Raw genomic sequence first — 20,257 nt, forward strand, 5'->3', positions numbered from 1 at the left:
GCGAGGAGTAAGAGACACACGAACAGAAAAGATGACGTTTATTCTGCTGAAGCCAAGACTCGCAAAGTCATGTTACCCGTCGGTGAATGAGAAAAAAAAGAATCATCTGAATCGTTTAAAAAAAACCAGAGCGCTGACATTCTGCTTTATGATTTCACACTCATGGCTACCGTCGACACACACACACACACACACACACACACACACACACACACACACACGTGGCGGCATGTGACGTCTTCGTAAGACACATCTAACTTGTTAGCATACATACACACAGCATACATATACATTCGTGTTTTTTTTTTGTTTTTGTTTTGCAGTTTGCTATTCATTTCCACCACATATACTGTACAACGTCCACATAAGCACAGAAAACACTTTGAACATTCAGAGCTCGTACACGCTTTGACTGAGACAGCTTTGATTCTGCTGATTCGACGTTTTGCATCCAGTGTTAGTGGACGGCTTGCACAAAAGGCGACACGTAGCACTCCAGTGTGTACCATCACAGGGGAAAAAATAAAAAATTGTTTGGAGGAAGTTTCCTTCTTGTGCTCCTCAAAAATGGCAAAAGTTGATGTTTTGGCAGAAATAATCTCATTGGCTGAGTTAAACTTACGTGGACGAAGCCAAGAAACTACAGTTTTAACCTGCATGACTGAGAAGGAACATTTACATGAACACTTTAACCTTAAAATCAGAGCTAGCTTAACGCTCTTTAGCTAATGTAAAGAGCTACTTGTGCTGCTACTTGGTGTGAGGTCAGAGAGACTAACTAGCGTCGAAAACACCGGCGTTACACTCATTAATATACAACTTTCCAACTAAATGTCCCTTAAATTCACTTTTTATTCTGTTGTTCATCTGACCAGCTAACCTAGCAAGCTAGGTTAACGTCAAGGGTACACGCGCTAGTCTAAAGAGCACCTAGTATTGCTACTCGGTATCAGAAGGTCAGTTAAAGGCTAAATTCCCCCCCAAATGAAATTCAGTCATTATGAACAACTTAGGTAGATGGGGACTTTTTTTAATGTTAAAACTGAAAATACATAAAATGGCTCCATTTAGCTGGTCCCATGTGATCCAAGTCTGCGGAAGCCCTAAGATCACAAATTGATTTTAAAAGACGTTATCTACACCCTCTTTCAAGCTCAATTCTTCACTGTAGCTTTTACGCTAAAAGCGTTAGCTCACACCAAGTCTGAAGTGGGTGCACAGACCTGAGCGTGCATCGAGGGTGTTGATATCATCTTTCCAAATCAATGTGAAAGTCTCAGGGCTTCTGGAGACTTGGATTACACAGAGAGATCTGCATGGAGCCATTTTATGTTTTTCTACGTTTTAAGTCCCCATCTACCTAGTAACAATAATAATCCTTGTTACAGCGCAGTAAAGATACTAATAAATGTATTTCTCACTTAACATTATCAGATATTAACAGATCTGCCCAAACTAGGTGCAAGACTGTGTTTCCTTAGTTTATGTCAGAACACTAGATTTCATAATATCTCCTCTGTCTTTCACTTCTTGACATTTTCTCTGACCTTCAGTATTCAGCTGGGGAACCTGTGGTTTTGTCGGCTCTTCGCACTGTGGTTTAACACAGCCAGATTATTACTATCTCAGCAAGTGATTTAGAACAAAAACTCGGGTCTGCTGCGAGAGCGGTGGCGCAATATCAGTGAGGAAGTCGGCCATTTCACGTAAGGATCCGCATACGCGCTGAGCTCATGCCGCTTGCACAAATGTTACCTGTGAAAGGCCTTCATCAGCGTGGGTACAATAATGTCACGATGAACTTGAAACAGCTACAATCGGGGGTGAAAAACATCCGCAATGCTTTGATACTCTGGACGCTAATGAGCGCGCTCAGTCTGGTTCGTAACACTGGGAAAAAGGCATGAAAGATCACTAATGAGCTCCCTGGACGCCACAAGCAGCCAAATATGGCTGCATTGTAGGAATCATCAGCCCTGGAGCGTTTGACCAGTCGCCGCTCGGATGGAGCTACCGGTTGGGTAATACATTATTATCCAGCACAGTTACACGCTGCCCGGGAAACCGCCTGTAACAGTTTACAAAATAACCCTAATCTTAATTATGGTAAACACAAATCGTTTGGGGCTGTAAAAGAGTCAGCAGACAACTATGGAAACCTGACGGAGCTCTGCCAAAGCCAACAGGTGATCAGAAAAATAGCCATCGGTGGAAATTGTATCCGAGAGGCGAGGTCACACTGTAAACACAAACCCACCACACAAGCCTCTCTGCTCCAGCTTTGGCATATATTCATAACCTTGCTAATTAATAGCACAGTTGGTATTTACTATCCTATAAGCAAGTGAGGATGACTTTCCTTCACCTGAGGGAGAGCAGTAGGTTATTGTTTGCTTTTTGTTTTTTTGTTGTTTTTTTTTTATTTCACCGTGCGGAAATTAGAAAAGATAAAACAGGCTGAAGGCTGGCCGCGCTTCCTGGTAACGCCGCTGTCCGACCCCCCCCCCCAGGCTGGTTTTACAGCTGGGTGGCAGATGCGATAAGCCGTCCTGTTGGTTTATAATACAGTACCGGTAATAGTCTGTGATAATAAAATGCACATAAATCATGCAGTAGTATGCAGGCGAGACGCAAAGCTGCTATGTGGCATGACGTGGCGCCGATGCTAGCCTTGAAACATGAATTCTGTATATGAAAGCGCTGACTGCTTGTGGCATTTGTCATGATGAGGGGCCAGACGGCGCTCGGTCGGTCGGTCGGTCGTCGCTTTGGAAATCCTAGTGTGCATTTTTTTTTTTCAATCCTTTTTAAACCCTTCTATCAGTCCGTAAACACAGTTCAGTTCCCCTCAAAGTTGCTCCCCCGTATGAATCCCCCACGTCCTCTGCGATCCCTGACGTAGCCACAGTGACTGGTTCCTCCTCTTTTTTTCTTTTTTCTTTTTTTTTTTTTTTGACCCTCGTCGAGCGGAAACATAAGAGGAAGCAACTTTTTTGGACGGAAAGCTCCGTCTGTCAGGTCCTAAAATTCTCCCCCGTGTTTGCAGCGTGAGCATCCGACTCCAGCGGAGGCCGTCCTGCCCTGCTGCTCAAACAAACTCATGACAAGGCAACCAGACACAGTCACACCGAGCAGAGGGGAGGCAGAGTTCTCTCCCACAGTCCTTTCTCCCGCTCACTGAGTACGTGGTCCTTCTGTAGGTGGTGGTGGGGCAGGGGGGGTCGAGGCGGGGCAGAGAGAGGATTACTGCTCCACCTGAAGGCTATCAGTCTTGCTGCCGGATGCCTTGAAGCTGTTGGCCTCTTCAAATACCAACTCTGTTGACATACATGAGAAAGATGGGAAAAGAAAGGGTTTGAGCCTTGTAAAGAGACGGTGAGGATTGTTTTTCAAACTGGTTTTAGAGACAAAATTGTGTAGTTTTGAGGAATACATTTTAATCAGAAGATTGTTTTATTCATGCCGAAATAAACTGCATGAACAAAATGACAGTAGTAAAGGACAACACAGTTTCATACTGTCTCACTTTGTTTACATGTGGCGGACCCTGCCACCTTTATAGCTTCAAACAGTGTTCTGGGGACATTATTTTCCTCTAGTGAATGTCAATTTCTTCTCAAAAACAACAAGCTGCCCCTTTAATGAAGTGGTATCCTTGAAATCAGTGTTGCAAAAGTACCCGAAAGTCAAACTTGGGTAAAAGTAAAGACACCCTGTTAAAATATTACTTTAGCAAAAGTGAAAGTCACCCCTATAGTATTTGAGTACAAGTCTTATCAAAAGTACAAGCAAAAATACATTAAATATATTTTTACATGTATGTATAAACTGTATACTTTTAGACCTGGACAATTATTGTATCTGGTACTTTATCTAAGTCTAAGAGTTGCTCTCAGAATTATGATGTTTTCCAATAATTTTGTCCTTTACATTAAGACTTTTAAGAGCCTTAATTGTTTCTTAGTTTGAGGAGAAAATGGTGGGATGACAAAGAGGAAGGAGAAATATTCCCCAACCACTGAATGACAGTGAGTTAATGCAACGCTAGATAACACTCCTCGCTGGTGTGCTCCCTTTAAAATGGTTTGACTTGGTTTGAATTTTGGGCTTCTTTAGAGTATATGTTACAAGTTACCCACCAGAGATATTCATTACATAAAATAATAGTCGTTCTGAATACAGACTGAATTCTATGATTAGGAAGGTTGCGTTCACTGTCCACTCTCTGCCCGGTATCACCAAGAGCACATTTTAATTTCTTTTTTTTGATCAGCCAATCGCAGCTTTTAAAACAATGGTTCCCACCTAGCAACCAGGTCGACCCCGCCTCCTCACTAAGTTATCTAAATCACTCTTCAGCTTAGTTAGTGAGTTCTCAGAATGTTTGTGAACACTGGCTCAGATATTTGACATTTTCTGATTATCAGATTCAGCATTTGTTTTTCTAAATCTGATTGTGGATAAGATGTATGAAATAAAAAAAAAAATGTGATGCGGCATGCGGCCTGCACAGTAACTAGTAACTAACTAGTAATTATGGTTATCAAATAAATGTAGTGGAGTAAAACGTATGTATGGTCAAAGTTTGAAGTTACTTTGTCACAACAGTTAACTTGACATAAACACCAGGAGTCCTCTGGCACAAGTTTGTAATCAGTGCCACTGTAATTGTGCTTGTGCAGCTGGTCTGTCACAGAGACTTTACATCAGGATGCACAGAATGATCCGCCATGACTCACATCGGCTCCGGGGCATTTCACAAACCATAAAACTCCCCTCTGAAATGAAATGTAATCACATTTATCACGGCACAAATGGCGTCCGTGAACATTTCATAACCCTCAGTACTTTGGCCGAGTAGTCAGCATTCCCTCCGACAAACATCCAAATTTAAACTCAGCATTGTGTAATCCCCGAAGAAAGAGCTCTGCAGTTTGAAGCTGACTTTTTGGATCTGTGGCATCGACATGTGCGACTTCCTCATCCGCGAATCAAACGTGCCCTTTTAAAATTTTGCGCTGAAGGAAGTGAGAGCATTCATTTTAAAAGAAACTGAGAAGTAAAGAACATCTGGACATTTTTAAAATGCCATGGATACACTGCAAACACATCTGTTGTGCCCTTTTTTTTTCCAAATGACAGTTTACCTTTCCATTCTTCTAGAGTCCGGTCTTTACTCTCCAGTGTCTGATCGTAAGGCGGGGCCTCCGGCTCGTCGTCCGGATCGTGATACTGCGAGAAGTAGGGGTGGGAAAGAGCCTCGCTGGCCGAGATCCTCCCATCGCAGTCCAGAACCAGCATGCGCTTCAGCAGATCGACAGCTAACGGAGACAGAGAAACAGAAGGAGGTGATGGATCCTTGTAACTGAATTTCTCATTTACAAATATGGAGGGAGCCGCCTGAGCCTCTAGAAGCCTTGCAATCGAATTCAAGATGTTGATAATGCAATCGCGCATTGCCCACCTAGCGGATTTGCTCCCCGGAAGATCTTTTCCAGGTCCTGCTGAGGCATGAAGGGCAGAGACTGGATGTACTTCTGCGCCTGCAAATACAGAGCGGCGCTCAGCTCGTGGCATGTGACGGTATGGATCATTTAGTGTCAAACAGTTTAGCGATCAATCACCCCAACACTCACACGTATTGACCATTCAATCAGCAGCCATGTCAACAGAGTGAATGAATCAGGTTGCCTGCGTCAGCGGCAGTGACACAGCAGCATGTAGATAACAGAGTCATTTACACTCTCTTCAAACCAAACAAACACCCCCCCCCAACAATCCTCACATGTTCGGAGCAGATCTTCTTCAACAGATCCGGCGTCGGGGTCCCGACGACCTCCATGATTCTCTTCAGCTGGTCGATGTCTTCGCGCGGGAGGAGTTAAGGGCTGTTCAGATTTCACATCGTGTCATCACACAGGGAATCAGCTCAAGACCAGAAAACTCTTCTCGGCAAGCGCAACAGCTATTTTCTAGACGGCAGGTCGGCCAACACACAGAGATCAGTAAATCAAATTTGTTTTAGTTCCGCACTTAGATACCGAACACAATAACCTGGATAATTCAGCCCTTTGTCATCGCTGCCATTCACTCCCCACTTCTCTCTGTTGATGCGCCTCCCCTTCAGAAAGGCCTCGGGATTGTAATGCAAATCCGCAAGAGGTCTGCGTCCACAGGGCACTTTACGGAGATAATGGAAGGCTGATGCTAAGAGGGGGAAAAAGGCTGCAAATTGCAGCGGGCTCTCGCCAAGCTGATAAAGGATACAGTCGGTGCCAGGAAATAGGACTTTTCCTTTCAGCAGCTCTCCCATAATGCATCCCACTGACCAAATATCAACTGGAAGAGAAACACCAGAGGTTTAGTCATTCGGATGACATTTCATCTGGTGGAAAAAAAAAGCATAAATGTCTGTAGTTCTGATTAGCGTCTTACCGTTCTGATTATAGTGCATCCAGTTCAGCATGATCTCCGGTGCTCTGTACCAGCGCGTCGCCACGTAGCCTGTCATCTCGTCGTCCGTCTGTCTGGCCAATCCAAAGTCGAGTATCTGCAGGACAGGAAGGCAGTTTTTATCATTTTAATTTTTTTGTTGATTGATAGAGCTCACAGGTTGGAGTGAAGGATCCGCACGCTGGTTTAAACTTCAATCTCACCCTCAGCTCACAGTCCTCATTTACTGCCACGTTGCTCGGCTTGAGGTCCTGGCAGAGACAGCAAAGCAGAGGAGGAGAGACAAGCATGATTAGAATATAGATGTATCTGCACATAGAGGGGTAGATGTGAATGTAAAGCAGCTCAGCCCTTTCCTGTTCTTTTAACACTGCCGCACATTCAGCTTCAAGCTGCTGATCGACTTTTCTATTTGTAGCCAATTATCAAATATTCACTCCTTCGGCCCCGGCAACTGGATTTCACCCAACTCTAACAACCTTGAAGGACAATAACAAGTAGATACTCTACTTTTATTTTTTTTTCTCTTAAGGAGGCTACAATCCATTTTCAAAGACTGGAACTCAGTCATGCCGCGCAGCCAAACATACAGAGCTTTATCTGGTGCAGATTCCAGAGTCTTTGAGAATGTCCTACTGAAGTGTGTGTGAAGGTGAATAAGATCACGCAAAGGCATCCAGAATATTTTGGTTTGAGTGAACGGTGCAGACAGTATAAAACATGCAGTACTGGGCTTCGAGAGTTTCACTGCGTAAACATCACATATCTTCGGCGATGATACCGCCAGACAGTGGAGTGCTATTTTAAGGGAAATATAAAGGGAAATCTGTGTTCAGAAGTTACTTTTTAAAGCCGGCAAGAACTTTTATGCTTTTCGCAAACTTGACGGTCAAAATGACAACAAGGAGGCACTCACTCTGTGGATCAATCCCGCTGAATGGATGTACTGTTCGACAGGCGGCGGGGTGGGGCAGGAGGATGGGGGGAGGAGAGAGGGGAGGAGAGAGAGAGAGAGAGAGAGAGAGAGAGGACATAAAGGGAGACAGGGGTCAACAGTGCAGTTCATATGGCACCCCCATCTAAAAGGGAGGCTGCTTTGTCTGCCTCCTGGTCACCAGGAAGGCTGAACAGCCGGTCCGGCCGGCTGCTGGGCTGATTCAGTGTAAGCAGTCAGGCTTCGGGCAGAATTCATGAAGAATAACAGGATGTGGAGCTTAAGATAAATATAAGGAGTGTTGATGCAAACATAGACTGTGGTTTCATATTTCTGACAGAGAGACGGCTGACAGGCAGCCCCAATTCACACCAAATTTCTAAGCCACAGAGAATGTCAGCTGTGACACCTGCTATTGTGTGAAAGCTATTCAGCAATAACAGAATCAGCTGAGGTAGTTTGGAAACAGAGAGTAGTAATGGATAAATATTTAAATTAAACAGTTAACATAGTTATCTAAAATTAATCGATAGTTTGAATTATTACAAGAGTTTCAGGTGTATAATAGCTATCTTTAGCTACTGCGACTAATTGCTGTTAGCAAGTAGCCCAGTTAGCTGTGGTGCTCAGGAGCCCTTTTGTCTGACAGATGTCTAGCTGAAGCACAACCAGATGGGGGGGGTCAGCTAAAACCAGGCTACCGAGAAGAGATGCCAGTTTGAAGATGGGGGGGAAACAGTATGGAGGTGATTTACAGCAGCTCTGACTGGGACTATGACTCAAAGGAGCAGAATTTGGTAATTTACACCATTTATCCATTATCTTAGCCACCTTATTCAACCATCCATCCATTCCTTTCAGCTGCAAAATTCAACTAATTTATCCATGCTGAAAGTATTTATATATTTCAGGAAAACAGATATTTTTGCATTTTAACTGTACAACCAAATTCAAGTTTCTCTCTCTTTTGAAACAGACAAGCCCAATTGACTTTTTGTTGCCCACTGCTGATGCCCCCGTAAATTCTCGACTCTCTTCTGTTGATGGCAGCTTTTTGTTTTCGTCACTGAAGTTAGTAGCATAAAATCACACTTGACCACAGCGACATAAAATATCAAAAGTTCAATTGCAATCGAGTTCATCTGTCGGGGCTGTGGGGGCACGTCAGACAAAAGAAACGACCTGGAAACCACTGAAATGCTCCCTGCACATCTCTCCGGTACAACACATATATTATGCATGCAGCGTTCAGTACGGCGTACAGCAGGTGTGTCGTTATGCGGGTACCTTGAGGCCACGGAGAAGCTGGTAAATTAAGAACTGCACGTGCTCGTCTGACAGCCTCTGAAATTTAACGATGTTATTGAGGTCTGCGCCCATCAGGTTAGTCACCAGGTAGCTGTGGAAAAAACAAGGGGGGAAGGTGCACGGGGTGAGTGGGGGGTTGGGGTAGCACATAGTGATGATGCCATGGCAACCGTCATTTATTGCGAGCTTGTAATCCCCCTAAGATAACCTCCACCTACACCACCCCTGCCCTGTGATCACAGAATCTTTGAGGTTTTTTTTTTGTTGAAATGTGGACAGCTGTATAGCTCGTAGGAAACATCAAGAGAGAGAAAAAAAAAAAGGATTTACAGTTCATTGAAGTCCTCTAACGCTGCAGCAGGTGTGAAGACGTCCAGCAGCCCTATTACCTGCAGGGGCAGAGACAAGACATGCAGAGCTGATCAATAACAGAAGCGGAAGCACGCGGGGGAGCCGCGACTGCCCGTCTCTGGGTGCTATCTCGAGGAGCACTAACATTCTCGTGTTTCATGTGCTTGAGCAGCCTGAGTTCCCGGTACGAGCGGCGGCTGTGGATCAGAGACTGAAAGGGCCTGGACAGCTTCTTCACCGCAACCTTCTGCCGTAGGACGACATCATAGGCCGAGCTGGAGAGAGAACAGAGAGAGAGATAATCGATTAGAGCGTATTGTTTACTGAAGCTACTGTCATTGATATGATGAGATGACGTCCCAAAATGTAGTCGTTGTTGTTTTTTTAAATCCAAAACCATCCATCCATCCATCCATCCATCCACCAAAACCATAGAGTTTTTATCGTAAATAGACATAAAAATGCAAGTTCCATAAAAACAAACCCAAAAAAGCAGTGAAAATAAATAAATATATTGAAGAAGGTTGACATCTCGGGAAATTAGTTCATTGGCTTTCTTGTCAAGAGTTAGATAACAAAATTCATATCACGTTTGTCCTTCAGTCCTATTTACGTAGCTGCGGCCAAAAGCCTGACAACTGGAAAACGTGTGAAACAGCTAGCCTAGTAGTGTCCAAAGGTAGGTTTATGTACATGGTTAATACTTCATCACCAGCAATTTCAATTTCCTTTGTTTAATCTGTACTAATACAGATAAGTCACAGCTCCATCCTCTAATTTTGTAACTTTTGGACACAGCTGGCTAGCCGAGCTGTTTCCCCGTTTCCTGTCATCGTGCTAAAACGTCAAATTGTTGTTTTACCACCAAGAAACTGAACAAATGAAATGTAGTGCATTAATTACTGCGTCTCTGCAGTTTAGCCAAATGTTACTTTTGGATGAAGCCAAGCTAGCTGGTGTCCGCTGTTCGTTCCTTATTACCCCCCAAATGTCAAACCTGATATCAGCCTCAGATTGTGAGATAATGTCTATCTATAGAAACAGAGAATGACAGACGGATGCAGAGAGAGCAGGAGATGGTGACAGAGGATGTGGTGGAACAAGAGAAGTGAGCATGTCGGATATTGTAAAAAAAAATTTTAAAAAAGTACCGGGGTTCATTTAGTCTGCCTCTTTTGAAATGTAAATGCCAATTCCACGCACCGAGCGGCGGGCCCTGCTGCCGCTCACTCCGCTGCCTTTGTGGTGCTGATGTCTTTTTTTCACCGCTCACAGCGATAATAATACTAATACTACAGGCATCAGAGAGCGGAACAGGCAAACAGGAAGGAAAGGGGCTGAGAATTGAGAAATTGCTGCGCGGCACTGCAGTGACAGAGCAACAAAAGGAAGAAGTGAAACACTGGAAAAAGGCTGTTCGAGGGAAGACTCACTGTCCTTTACACGTCGAACCGACTGACTCCATGTATGGTTTACACCGTCTCGCTGTCACCTGGCCTGTACCATTGTTTTTCTAACTAATTCCTGATAACTTAACCAAAAAAAATGTTTAAAAAAATCCCCTTTTGCACACGCGTAATGTTTTTTTTCTGATGTGTGCTCATTTCAGGAATTTCTCAGTAACGTGGTGAACTTCTGTCGAAACCGCAATCCGCCGATTCACCTTTTACTTCAAAGATCTTTTGGGCAGCAGAATACAAGAGCAGTCGTATCAAGCAGTCAGCTCTGGGTGAGGCACGGTACACTGAGGCAATAACAAGAACTTTTTTTACTGTGTGAAAAAAAAACCCCCAACAACTCCACTTGTCACGCGGCATCGTTTTATTCTGTCGTGGGTGCGACAACTGACTCCTCAGCCACAGACTTCTCCCTGAGTGGCGTTCAATGACAGTCTCACTCAGAGGAGCACTGCGTCATTTCGACTGATTTGGTTTTTTTTGCCTAAACAAACTTGATAAATAAACACTCCCCAGTTTTCAGGGCCGAATAAACTGAATAAACAAACGACAACGCAGTTTCATACTGTTTTGTTTATATGCGGCGGACCCTGCCACCTTTCTCGTTTCAAAAAGTGTTTCTGGGGACCTAATTATCCTCTTTGAACAGCTTGTTTATTCAGCTATGGGGAAAAATATATCTGGTTTTGTATCGTTGCCTGATTAATATTGTAAATCTTCTACAAAACCACATAGTGCCCCTTTAAACACTGAAAAACAACACTATTTGTTATTTTTACACTTTGCTTTGTGTGCTGATCAAACAACTATGATAAAAGTCCTTTTTGAATGTGCTGTTGGATTTATTTATTTTTTTGTGCTAGCCATTTCCCCTCTGTTTCCACTCTGTATTCTAGCGTATGCTAATCATCTCTTGGCAGTATCTTATATTTTATTTGGCATAGCACGTATGAGAGAGGCATCGGTCTTCTTATCTCAAACAATTTCACAACTATCCCTTTAATTTCTGACATCCATCTGATTTCATTCTCTATGTGTCCCTTGCAGTGGCCTACACATGGACACCGTGAAGGCACAGAGCATAGCTTCGGCAGCCTGTAACCATTTTGCTGGTCTGACTGTATTTTATTGGGGCTTTTTCATCTTCTCTCTTCTCTCTAAAATGTATCAAATCTATTGACGGAGGGGGCCTGTGCAACCGTCAATATCTGTCATTCCTCTTTTTCCTGGAAACCTGCAAGCTCGCAGCAGTCACGCTGCATCCTGAAACTGACCAGAAGTGCCCCGCCAAATGATGCGTGTCTCCTGCCCGTCCGCGGTGTGAAGCTCAGTGTAAATATTACTGTATCACTTCACGGTGACCTGTGATGTTCACGCGCATGAGTAAACTACTCTCTGGCGCAGCTGAAGTGCATCCGTGTGCCTTGACTCCCCCACTGCCAGTCCGGATGTCCCTGCCGAGCTTTCGTCCAGGACAGCAGCCGGTCCCCTCCGCCCCTGACACGAACCAGGCCTCCCTGCCTCTCACATACCTTCCTCCCCCTGCCATCTTCCATACATGGGTTGGACTGCGCTGCTGTCGACACACACACACACACACACACACACACACACAGCCCAACCGAGCATCGATTTCTCTCCTCTTCTCTTGTCTCGGTATTGTTTTATTTTTTTATATATATATATATATATCAAAGCACTTAATGCTCCTCCAGTTTCAAAAAGGAAGGAAGGGGGGGAGGGGGCAGCTAATACCAGACGTCAGATGATTCGAGTACTCTGTTTATGCACAAATGGAAAGTGGTTTCATGGGCATTTTCTCATCTTATCAGTTAATGTGATGCATTCTCATTAAATTAGTAGGGAAGAACTATACGATTAGCATATATTTGAAATGGGAGGGCTCTTGCAAATAGAGAGAGGGAATTACGAGCCACCGAGTTCGTTCCCTGCATCCCAAACGGCATTCGGTTTTTATGCAGGGTATTTAAGGGGCTCTGTGTAACAATTTGGAGCAATTCTTTGAATCACGAATCCATTTAATTCATGTATTAGTCACATCTTTTATTTGCTATAAGCGGTCGGATCATGACGTGACTTGAAACGCTACCTATACAAGCCTGTGGATGATTTGTTTACGCTGTCTTAATGCTGCTGGACTCGGGTCAGATTTTACAGACAGTCCAAATGATGCGACTTCATGCATGTTCTTGTCACAGCTCCTCCCTCCACAATGTTAGCAAAGTGCAACGGTAGCTAACGTTAGCTCAGAAATGGGGCCCGCTACCATAAACACCACTGGCTTCCAATACAACACAGCAGTTACACGGGGCCCCTTTATAGGTCATATTGAGAGACTTTTATGTAGTCAAATCTTTTCTTTCTTTTTTTTTTTTTAAAGGCATCTACGAGCATGGAGAAAGGTGCAGAATAAATTTATCTTTTTTTCTTAAAAAAAATTATTATGATGGTTTATCAATCATTTAAAATTTTTTGTCTGGTCCAAAGTGATTGTTTTGTCTGAGTGAAAAGTGTGACTGTTGGTTCCAGCTCCTAACAAAGCTTGTCAGCCAAAAGCAACGTGATTCATATCACGTAAACGCACATAGTTGTCAGTTTGTGGGGAAACAACGTAAGAAATGGCTGATTTCTATAGATATACTGTACTGCCCCAATGTTAGCAAGCAAGCGATAGCGACGTTAATGTTACCTAGCATTAGCAATGCTAACATTTGCTAGCTAACTTTATCAACCTTACCTAACGTTTCCTAGCCTTCGCAATGCTAGCTGATGTGATGTAAAGGCTTTGGAAGAGGGGAGATGGAATGCTACATTTAGAGGCTTTTCATCTTAGCTTGTCTGGAAACAGGGGAGGAGCTAACATAGCTCTGTTCGAAGGTAGCGAAATCACTCTACCAGCACCTCTAAAGCTCACTAATTCCATCTAATATCTTTAAGTTATACAAAAAAGATGTGTAAAAATTATAATTTCGTTTCACACAGTGCCGTGTGGGACCAGGCCAGCTGTTTCCACCTGCGTGAAATCATCATGCTAACTATGCTAACTAGCTGTGTCGCATCAAGTTCTCATCTGAATCTGAATTCCCCCACACATACCCTCACTCTCTCACACCCACACACTATCATTAAGCATGCACACACCCATGTCTTTTAAATTGCACTGCAGTCACCCGACAACCATCCATCTACCCAAACACGATAAGCAACAAATCAGAAACCCAATCTCGGCTTTCGGCTCCGTTCATCATGTTTCCAATCTACCGACCGACAAGCCGAGACGTAACAATTTTGACAGGTGACAATTAGGCGGCCATGTTTTATTCATGGTTAAACCAAATGAGAGGCTCCGTGCCAGAGTTCTGGTTCACTGAACAGATGTTACATACGCTGACATGAGATGAAAGCAGCCTTGATCAGCTTTAGCGCACATTCCCTCCTGACGGTCGCTCTCGCCCGGCCCAAAATCGGCACAGTTTCGGTGTCGGGAACAGAAGTGGGAAAAGAGACTATTCAATGGCAAGAGGGAGATGAGAGGACAATGAGTCTGGATTAGGAGAGAGATACCACAGCGTTCAGCCCTCTCCGAACTTTTTTGTTTCATGACTTATCAAAATTCAAGAGGCGCTGCGTGTTAAATTATTCAATCAGCTCTGTATTTATGATACCCCTCTTTCTCTCTCTCTCTCTCTCTCTCTCTCTCTCTCTCTCTCTGGTATCTGTGCTCTTCAGCTCCTGAATCTCGAGATCTCATCCTTAATGTACTCCCTCGTAACTACTCCACTATTCTCTTTCTAAGTTCTATTTCTGTGTCACTAGGATCCCCTTCTCCCAGGGGCGATGGGGGTATAGGTTGCTCGGCTCCAGCTATAATGGATTATGTGATCTTGTCGGATCCTTGACCTCAGCTCTGCAGCCTCAAGAGGCATTACAAAAGAGAGCACGCCGCCGTGTGAGATAAACGGTGAGAGCAGTTTTACTGTGCGTCTCAAGAGGTAGACTGTGGGATGGATCCAAACCCCCCATATCGCCGCACATGCATACGTACGTCGCACTCCCAGCAGCCATCCCCCCCCATCTGACTGCTAATCGAGCCTTACCATGAGAAAGTCACTGACAATGGGCCCGAGATCAACATTAACAATGCAAGGGGCTCTGCAGGGTGGTGTGTGGAGGAATGTTCTTTGTGTGCGTGCGTGCGTGTGTGTTTTAATTTAAGAAAGAGTTTGAGTGAAAGTCTGGGCATTTCACCAGCGCCATCTTTCACACTTACACGCTGTCGATGCGATGCCCTGAGAAATCTAACAGCTCAGAAGGTGCAGTGATTAAAACAGGAGGCGGAAGGAAAAAAACTCGCTTTTTTTATCTCTCCACGTTCTTCTTACGATTACACACATGTTAAACACTGTGCGACAGACAAGAGGTTTGGGACACCAAAGATTTAGTGTGTGGAGTGGTTTGTTTTCTAAAAGTTACGGATAAGCAACAGAAATCGATAGCTAGATGTGATGGATACAATGTTTAGACTGTAGAGAAAGCCTGCATGCTTTTAGATGCAATTAACTTGATCAATTAACTTTATCAATTATCTTCATTGTTTTGAAGCATATAATTTAAGGAGACCTTTTGTGCTTTTTCGGTTTTTTTATATGTGCTGGTGTGGCTAATAGGAGCTCCACTCTCCCACAGAAACTGCCGCTCCTGAAACGCCTTATTAGTAGTCCCGCCTTTAATCCCATGACTTTGTGACATCACGCTACACCAGGTGATGTCAAACACTTAAGAGCTGATTCAGCACAGCTGCTCGTTGCTAGCGTTGCTAGCTCAGGCCTGTGCGATCTGACCAATCAGAGCAGACTGTTCAGAAGGGGGGGATACTTAAAAGAGACAGGAGCTTAAAACAGAGCATTTCAGACAGGGGGGTGATACAGTGGTGCAGCACTGGACAGTTTGAGAAAACGGTTGTTTCCTGCGCATTAAGTGAATATTCTAGTAGCAATGCAAAGTAAAATCAAGAAACTGAAAATGAGCCTAATATGTCTTCTTTAAAAGTTCATTGCAATTAAAATGACTTCTCTCTTCCCTGTGAGTTACTGGCTGAAAATAGTCAACAATAGACGGACATGAGCTCTGACTCCATGAACTGAACCGAACCTTTAAAGATCCGGTGTAACAAATGTCGGTTATCTTCTGTAAACACAGACAAGCTTCATGTTCCATGAATGGATGCTTTGATAACACTGCACACGCCGCGCGACGGTCCAAAACTGGAATCAAAACCTCAGCCACGGCAGTTTCATGCTCCAAAAATACCAGTGTGCTTATACTCCTGAGGGCGAATCAAACATCTGAGAGCAAAGTCATGATCCATCTACATTTTTACTCTTGCTCTATTCTGAGCCGAGCTTTAAAAGCTGCCATGTTGGCAAGATGTTTGTGCACAAAACACTCCTGTGGGAGCCTGAATTGGAAAGCGGAGCTCTGGCCGAGAAGCACATCCCATCTCCTGCATGTTCGTACGGTGTCTTAATTAACATCTGACTTGACAGGAAGTCAGCTGCTGTCGAGATAAAACCTCCCTTCTGGACGCAGGCAAGCAGCTATGATGGGTGCGGCTGAAGAGGCTGACACATGAGCTCCATATCAGTTTCCTGCTAGAATGTCTTTTCTAATACGGGACATTGCACAAGACCTGAATCTATGACGATAGCCCAAACACTCTCCTGCACTTCTGGGACACGCAGCTCTGACACTGCGAGAAGAAGAAGCAGTAAACTCAGCCTGAAGTGTCAGTTAGGGATTCTTCCTCACCCACACAGAGAAAGCTCCAAACAACAAATGATGAATCAGAACTCAGCATCCTATTCCAGACTGTCTCCTAAACAGCACAGAGCGAGCGCTCCGTCTGGAGAAATTTGGACTTAGAGGCATTAAATCTTCCGCCTCTCTCTCATCCTCTTGGTAGAAAGCATCACAGGATTTGGACTCAGCCTTACAGGATTGGGGAGCACACAGTGTAGCAAAGCTGGCCTATGAATTTTTGGATTTTTCTTTTTTTTTTCTCTTTTTTTCCTCATGGTAGTCTGGGAAGGCTCAGTGGGCATATGCTCGAGTCAGGGGTGTCATCAGACCGGGTTTACTGCGAGGGCGATTAGACTTCACCGAAGTTACATTTCACAGTGCAACTGCAGAGAGAGTTTTCCTTTCATGGCTGCGGAACTTCTTTCGATTCATTTTGTTTCTTCGTTGCTTGGGCTCAACAGTTACCTCTCACTGTCGTCACGGGGCTTGCCACATCCAAGCTTTGGTGGAAGAGCTTGAACAAGTATTTCACGGCTGGGACGACCAAGATCACTTTGAAACCGTTGCTACATGCTTTTGCTTTTGGTCAAAACCTACGATGACCAGGACGCCCTGCGCCTCACCGGACCGATATGGCTGGAAAAAGAGGAAGTTCTTGAACTGGCGGTGGCCGCCATATTGTTTCTGTGCAGTGCATTATAGTAAAAGAATCAGCACTGCCTGGGTTAGCCAGTTTGATTGGTGTTTGAGATTTTCTCCAGCAAAAAGAGTGTTCCGACTCCAAATGTAAGTTCACCACTCATCAGTTGATTGCCAACAAAATCAGTGAATGCCGGTGATACAAAACCAGTCAAATTCCCACCTGGTGTCTTACTCGGGGCTCGAAAACTGTTACCGTGAGTCCACTGGGATCCGCCAGTCAAGCATTTCCTGAGGTAGCCATCAGCCTTCTATTACGGCTTAATTAATATTGACTGACGGAGGTGGTTATCGCCATGACACATCGCCATGGCAACGGGATCCCACCAGCTGAGCAACTGCATGTTTCCAGCGCCGGAGATGTCTGCATCCAGACAGACAGTGGGACGGAGGCTGTGGGTGGAGGGAAGGGGCTGGCTGTGGGGGGCTTCTGGACCCGTTAAACGATGGTGCGGGCTTCAAGGTGCCAGGACCTGCATCGTGTTAGTCAAGGGGAGAACCAGATGTGCATTTTTTTCTTTTTTTTTTTTAGGGTTCCCGCTACACCAGCCTCTGCAGAGTGACTCCTCATATTAGAGTATAGAGAATGAGAGTGTGTGTTAGTGTGTGCAGGCTGGGGGGGAGGAGGGTGGGGAGTATTTGGGAAATTCCTGTGCTGATGCTGTCTCAATCATTAATTTCCCCTCCACACATAAAGACAGCAGACACTGGGCTGTGGGGGTAAAAACAAGTCAAGCAGAGCAGCTGTGTCTTCCTCTGTGGCTGACGACAGTACACATGAAGAAACGCTTCAATGTGGACATTTAAACATAGAAATAATTGCATTATTTCATGTTTTTGTTCGGCACTGACAACGAAGCTGAGAGGCATAGTAATAATGATAATGATAATAATGTTGATGACACTAATGATCTGGTAATAATAGCAACAATATAACCCCCAATATAACATCAGTCTCCACGCGCAGCTTTCCTATGACCGACACGAACATGAACGCATCGCTATGCTGATGCATCATGACCAACATACGGTAAATGTTGTGGCTGTGCAGCCTCGCCCCTCCACCCGCCCCGCACGCACACGCACACACACACACACACACACACACACACACACACTCACCACACCGAGCCGTATGCTCCGGAGCCCACCGGCGTCAGGTTCTGGTACCGCTCCGGAACCTCCCACACGGTCTTGTTCAGCTCCTGCCGGTAAAATCCTGGTCGGGCGGACATGTCGCCGAGCCGGCTGCGGAAGATGTGAGCAGCGAGCGGAAGGAGGAGAAGGGGGAGAATGGAGATGATCGGAGGAGGGGACGGTAGATGGGGCCGCCGTCTGCTGCCTGAGCCGAGCTGCTGCTGCTGCACACACACACACACACACACACACACACACCGCACCGGCCAGTGACAGCCTAGCTCTCTCTCCCCTCTCCGTCTCTCTCTTTCTCACACACACACACACACACACACACACACCCTCCTCCCCTCCCTGTAGCTACATTGTTGAAAAGCAGTGTATTCAAATCCTCGGTTAAGAGTATTAATACAACACTACCACATACTTATGCTTAAGTAAATTTAATATTAAAGTAAAGTAGTAAGTATTTTGATTTAATTGCTGGCCTGTTTCTATTTTAAGTCAGTAATTTACTTTTGGTATTTCTTTAAGTCTTACAGTATAATTGTGGTCCAAGTGTTATACTATGATATAGCCCTTGTTTTATATATTACGGCCACCTTAAAAATGAAATATGTAAAAATGTGCATCCTGTGGAATTCATTGTCGAAAACAAATTGGTGGCAGTCGATCACCAGATTAACTGCTGCTAACTGTAGCAACAATTAGCTGGTTAGCTCAGTTAGCCGTGCATGCAGCGGTCCAGAGTGGTAGCTCAGGTTGGTGTTTTTGGCCGCTAACACAGGAGCTGTAGATCGGTCTCCCTGCAGCACAATATAAAGATATCATACTGTCAAAATTGTCAGAACTGTGATACTGACATACTTTTTTTAAAGTTCAGAATTTTCTTTTAGGTTACTACTAGAATAGGTTTACATGCTTTAAAGCTCGAAAAACACATGTCACAGCACTCTATTCCCATCTGTCTGAAACACTCTGTTTTTGCTCCTGTCTCTTTAAGGCCCAGAATACCAAGTCTGCTCTGATTGGTCAGCTCACACACGACTGAGCACTGCTACCAACAACCCAGCAGCTCTTCTAAATCAATTCCTACATGCCAAACTAGCTGCTATGCATGATTTATACAAATGTGTGTCATGGTGACGTCAGGTGATGTCATGAAGTCACGGAATTAAAGGCGGAACAGCTGACGAGACATTTCTTTTCTTTTTTACTTCTGTTTTTTTTTTTTATGAAGTGATGCAACATAAGACGTGCAAGAAATGACAGGAAAGACACTTTCAATGTGACTGGAAAAAAAAAAGATGTGTAAAATTGGAGACAGTTATGACTAAACTAGACAATTACATTAAATTGCAAAAACAAATGGGTACATTGCCTCGCACGTTAAGGATGTTGATATGCGGTTTGTGTGTAGTATTGTATTCATTAACATTACAGTATATGGTAGTTTATTCAAATACTGACAAATATAAATAATGTCAAAAACATTAAATCCTATTCAGGAAATGTATACAGTTTATAATATATATATATATATATATATATATATATATATATATCAGGAAGACATTCTACGTTTAGTATTTATGAACAAAATGATGAAATCAAAACATAAAGTATGAGACTGGTATATACATTACTGCCATCTGGTGGAAAACCTCTGTTATTGCAAGAGGTTTGAAAGGCAGCAACCAATGTGTGTAACCAAACTTTCCAGCTTTTCAGTGTGATACCTAAATTTGCATATCTTGGCTTCAGATTCTGTTACATCCGCAACCTGAGTGGGAATACTGGTGAATGCTGTTTTGGTGAATAGTAACCTGAGATAGAAGTCAACTTTTCAGCGGTTCCATGGTGTAATGGTTAGCACTCTGGACTTTGAATCCAGTGATCCGAGTTCAAATCTCGGTGGAACCTAAATTAATGCTCGTTCAAGGACTCAAATAACAGAAAGTCCATATAGAGCTTATACAAGAATGGTTGTTTGTTCAGTGTTAGTAAAGTTAGCTCTGTGGACTTTGATTCCAGTCATCTGAGTTCAAAACTCAGAGGAGCCTAGGTAACAGCAACAAGTTGAAGACAACTTAAAAAA

General features: G+C 44.1%; 1 protein-coding gene and 1 non-coding gene across 3 annotated transcripts; one reads left to right on the forward strand and one right to left on the reverse strand.

Annotated features, from left to right (window-relative positions):
• Positions 1–21: 21 nt before the first annotated feature.
• Positions 22–18,445, reverse strand: mapk11 (mitogen-activated protein kinase 11). 2 transcript variants are annotated; one of them, XM_037122084.1, is made up of 12 exons: positions 18,145–18,445; positions 9,192–9,321; positions 9,026–9,084; positions 8,675–8,786; positions 7,370–7,399; positions 6,657–6,704; positions 6,436–6,550; positions 6,268–6,339; positions 5,786–5,865; positions 5,465–5,543; positions 5,148–5,321; positions 22–3,317 (listed from the first exon to the last, which is right to left on the reverse strand). In XM_037122084.1, the coding sequence occupies exons 1-12, from the start codon at positions 18,255–18,257 to the stop codon at positions 3,244–3,246; spliced, it is 1,086 nt and encodes a 361-aa protein (XP_036977979.1). In that variant the 5' UTR covers positions 18,258–18,445; the 3' UTR covers positions 22–3,243. The 2 variants fall into 2 exon arrangements, with proteins under 2 accessions (XP_036977979.1, XP_036977981.1); XM_037122086.1 differs by lacking the exon at positions 18,145–18,445 and adding an exon at positions 10,198–10,355.
• Positions 18,446–20,010: 1,565 nt separating this feature from the next.
• Positions 20,011–20,082, forward strand: trnaq-uug. Its single transcript has one exon. It is a non-coding gene; the product is annotated as a tRNA-Gln (tRNA).
• The last annotated feature ends 175 nt before the right edge of the window (positions 20,083–20,257 follow it).

This window comes from Acanthopagrus latus, chromosome 14 (assembly GCF_904848185.1).
Source record: "Acanthopagrus latus isolate v.2019 chromosome 14, fAcaLat1.1, whole genome shotgun sequence".
Classification (NCBI taxonomy): Eukaryota; Metazoa; Chordata; class Actinopteri; order Spariformes; family Sparidae; genus Acanthopagrus; species Acanthopagrus latus.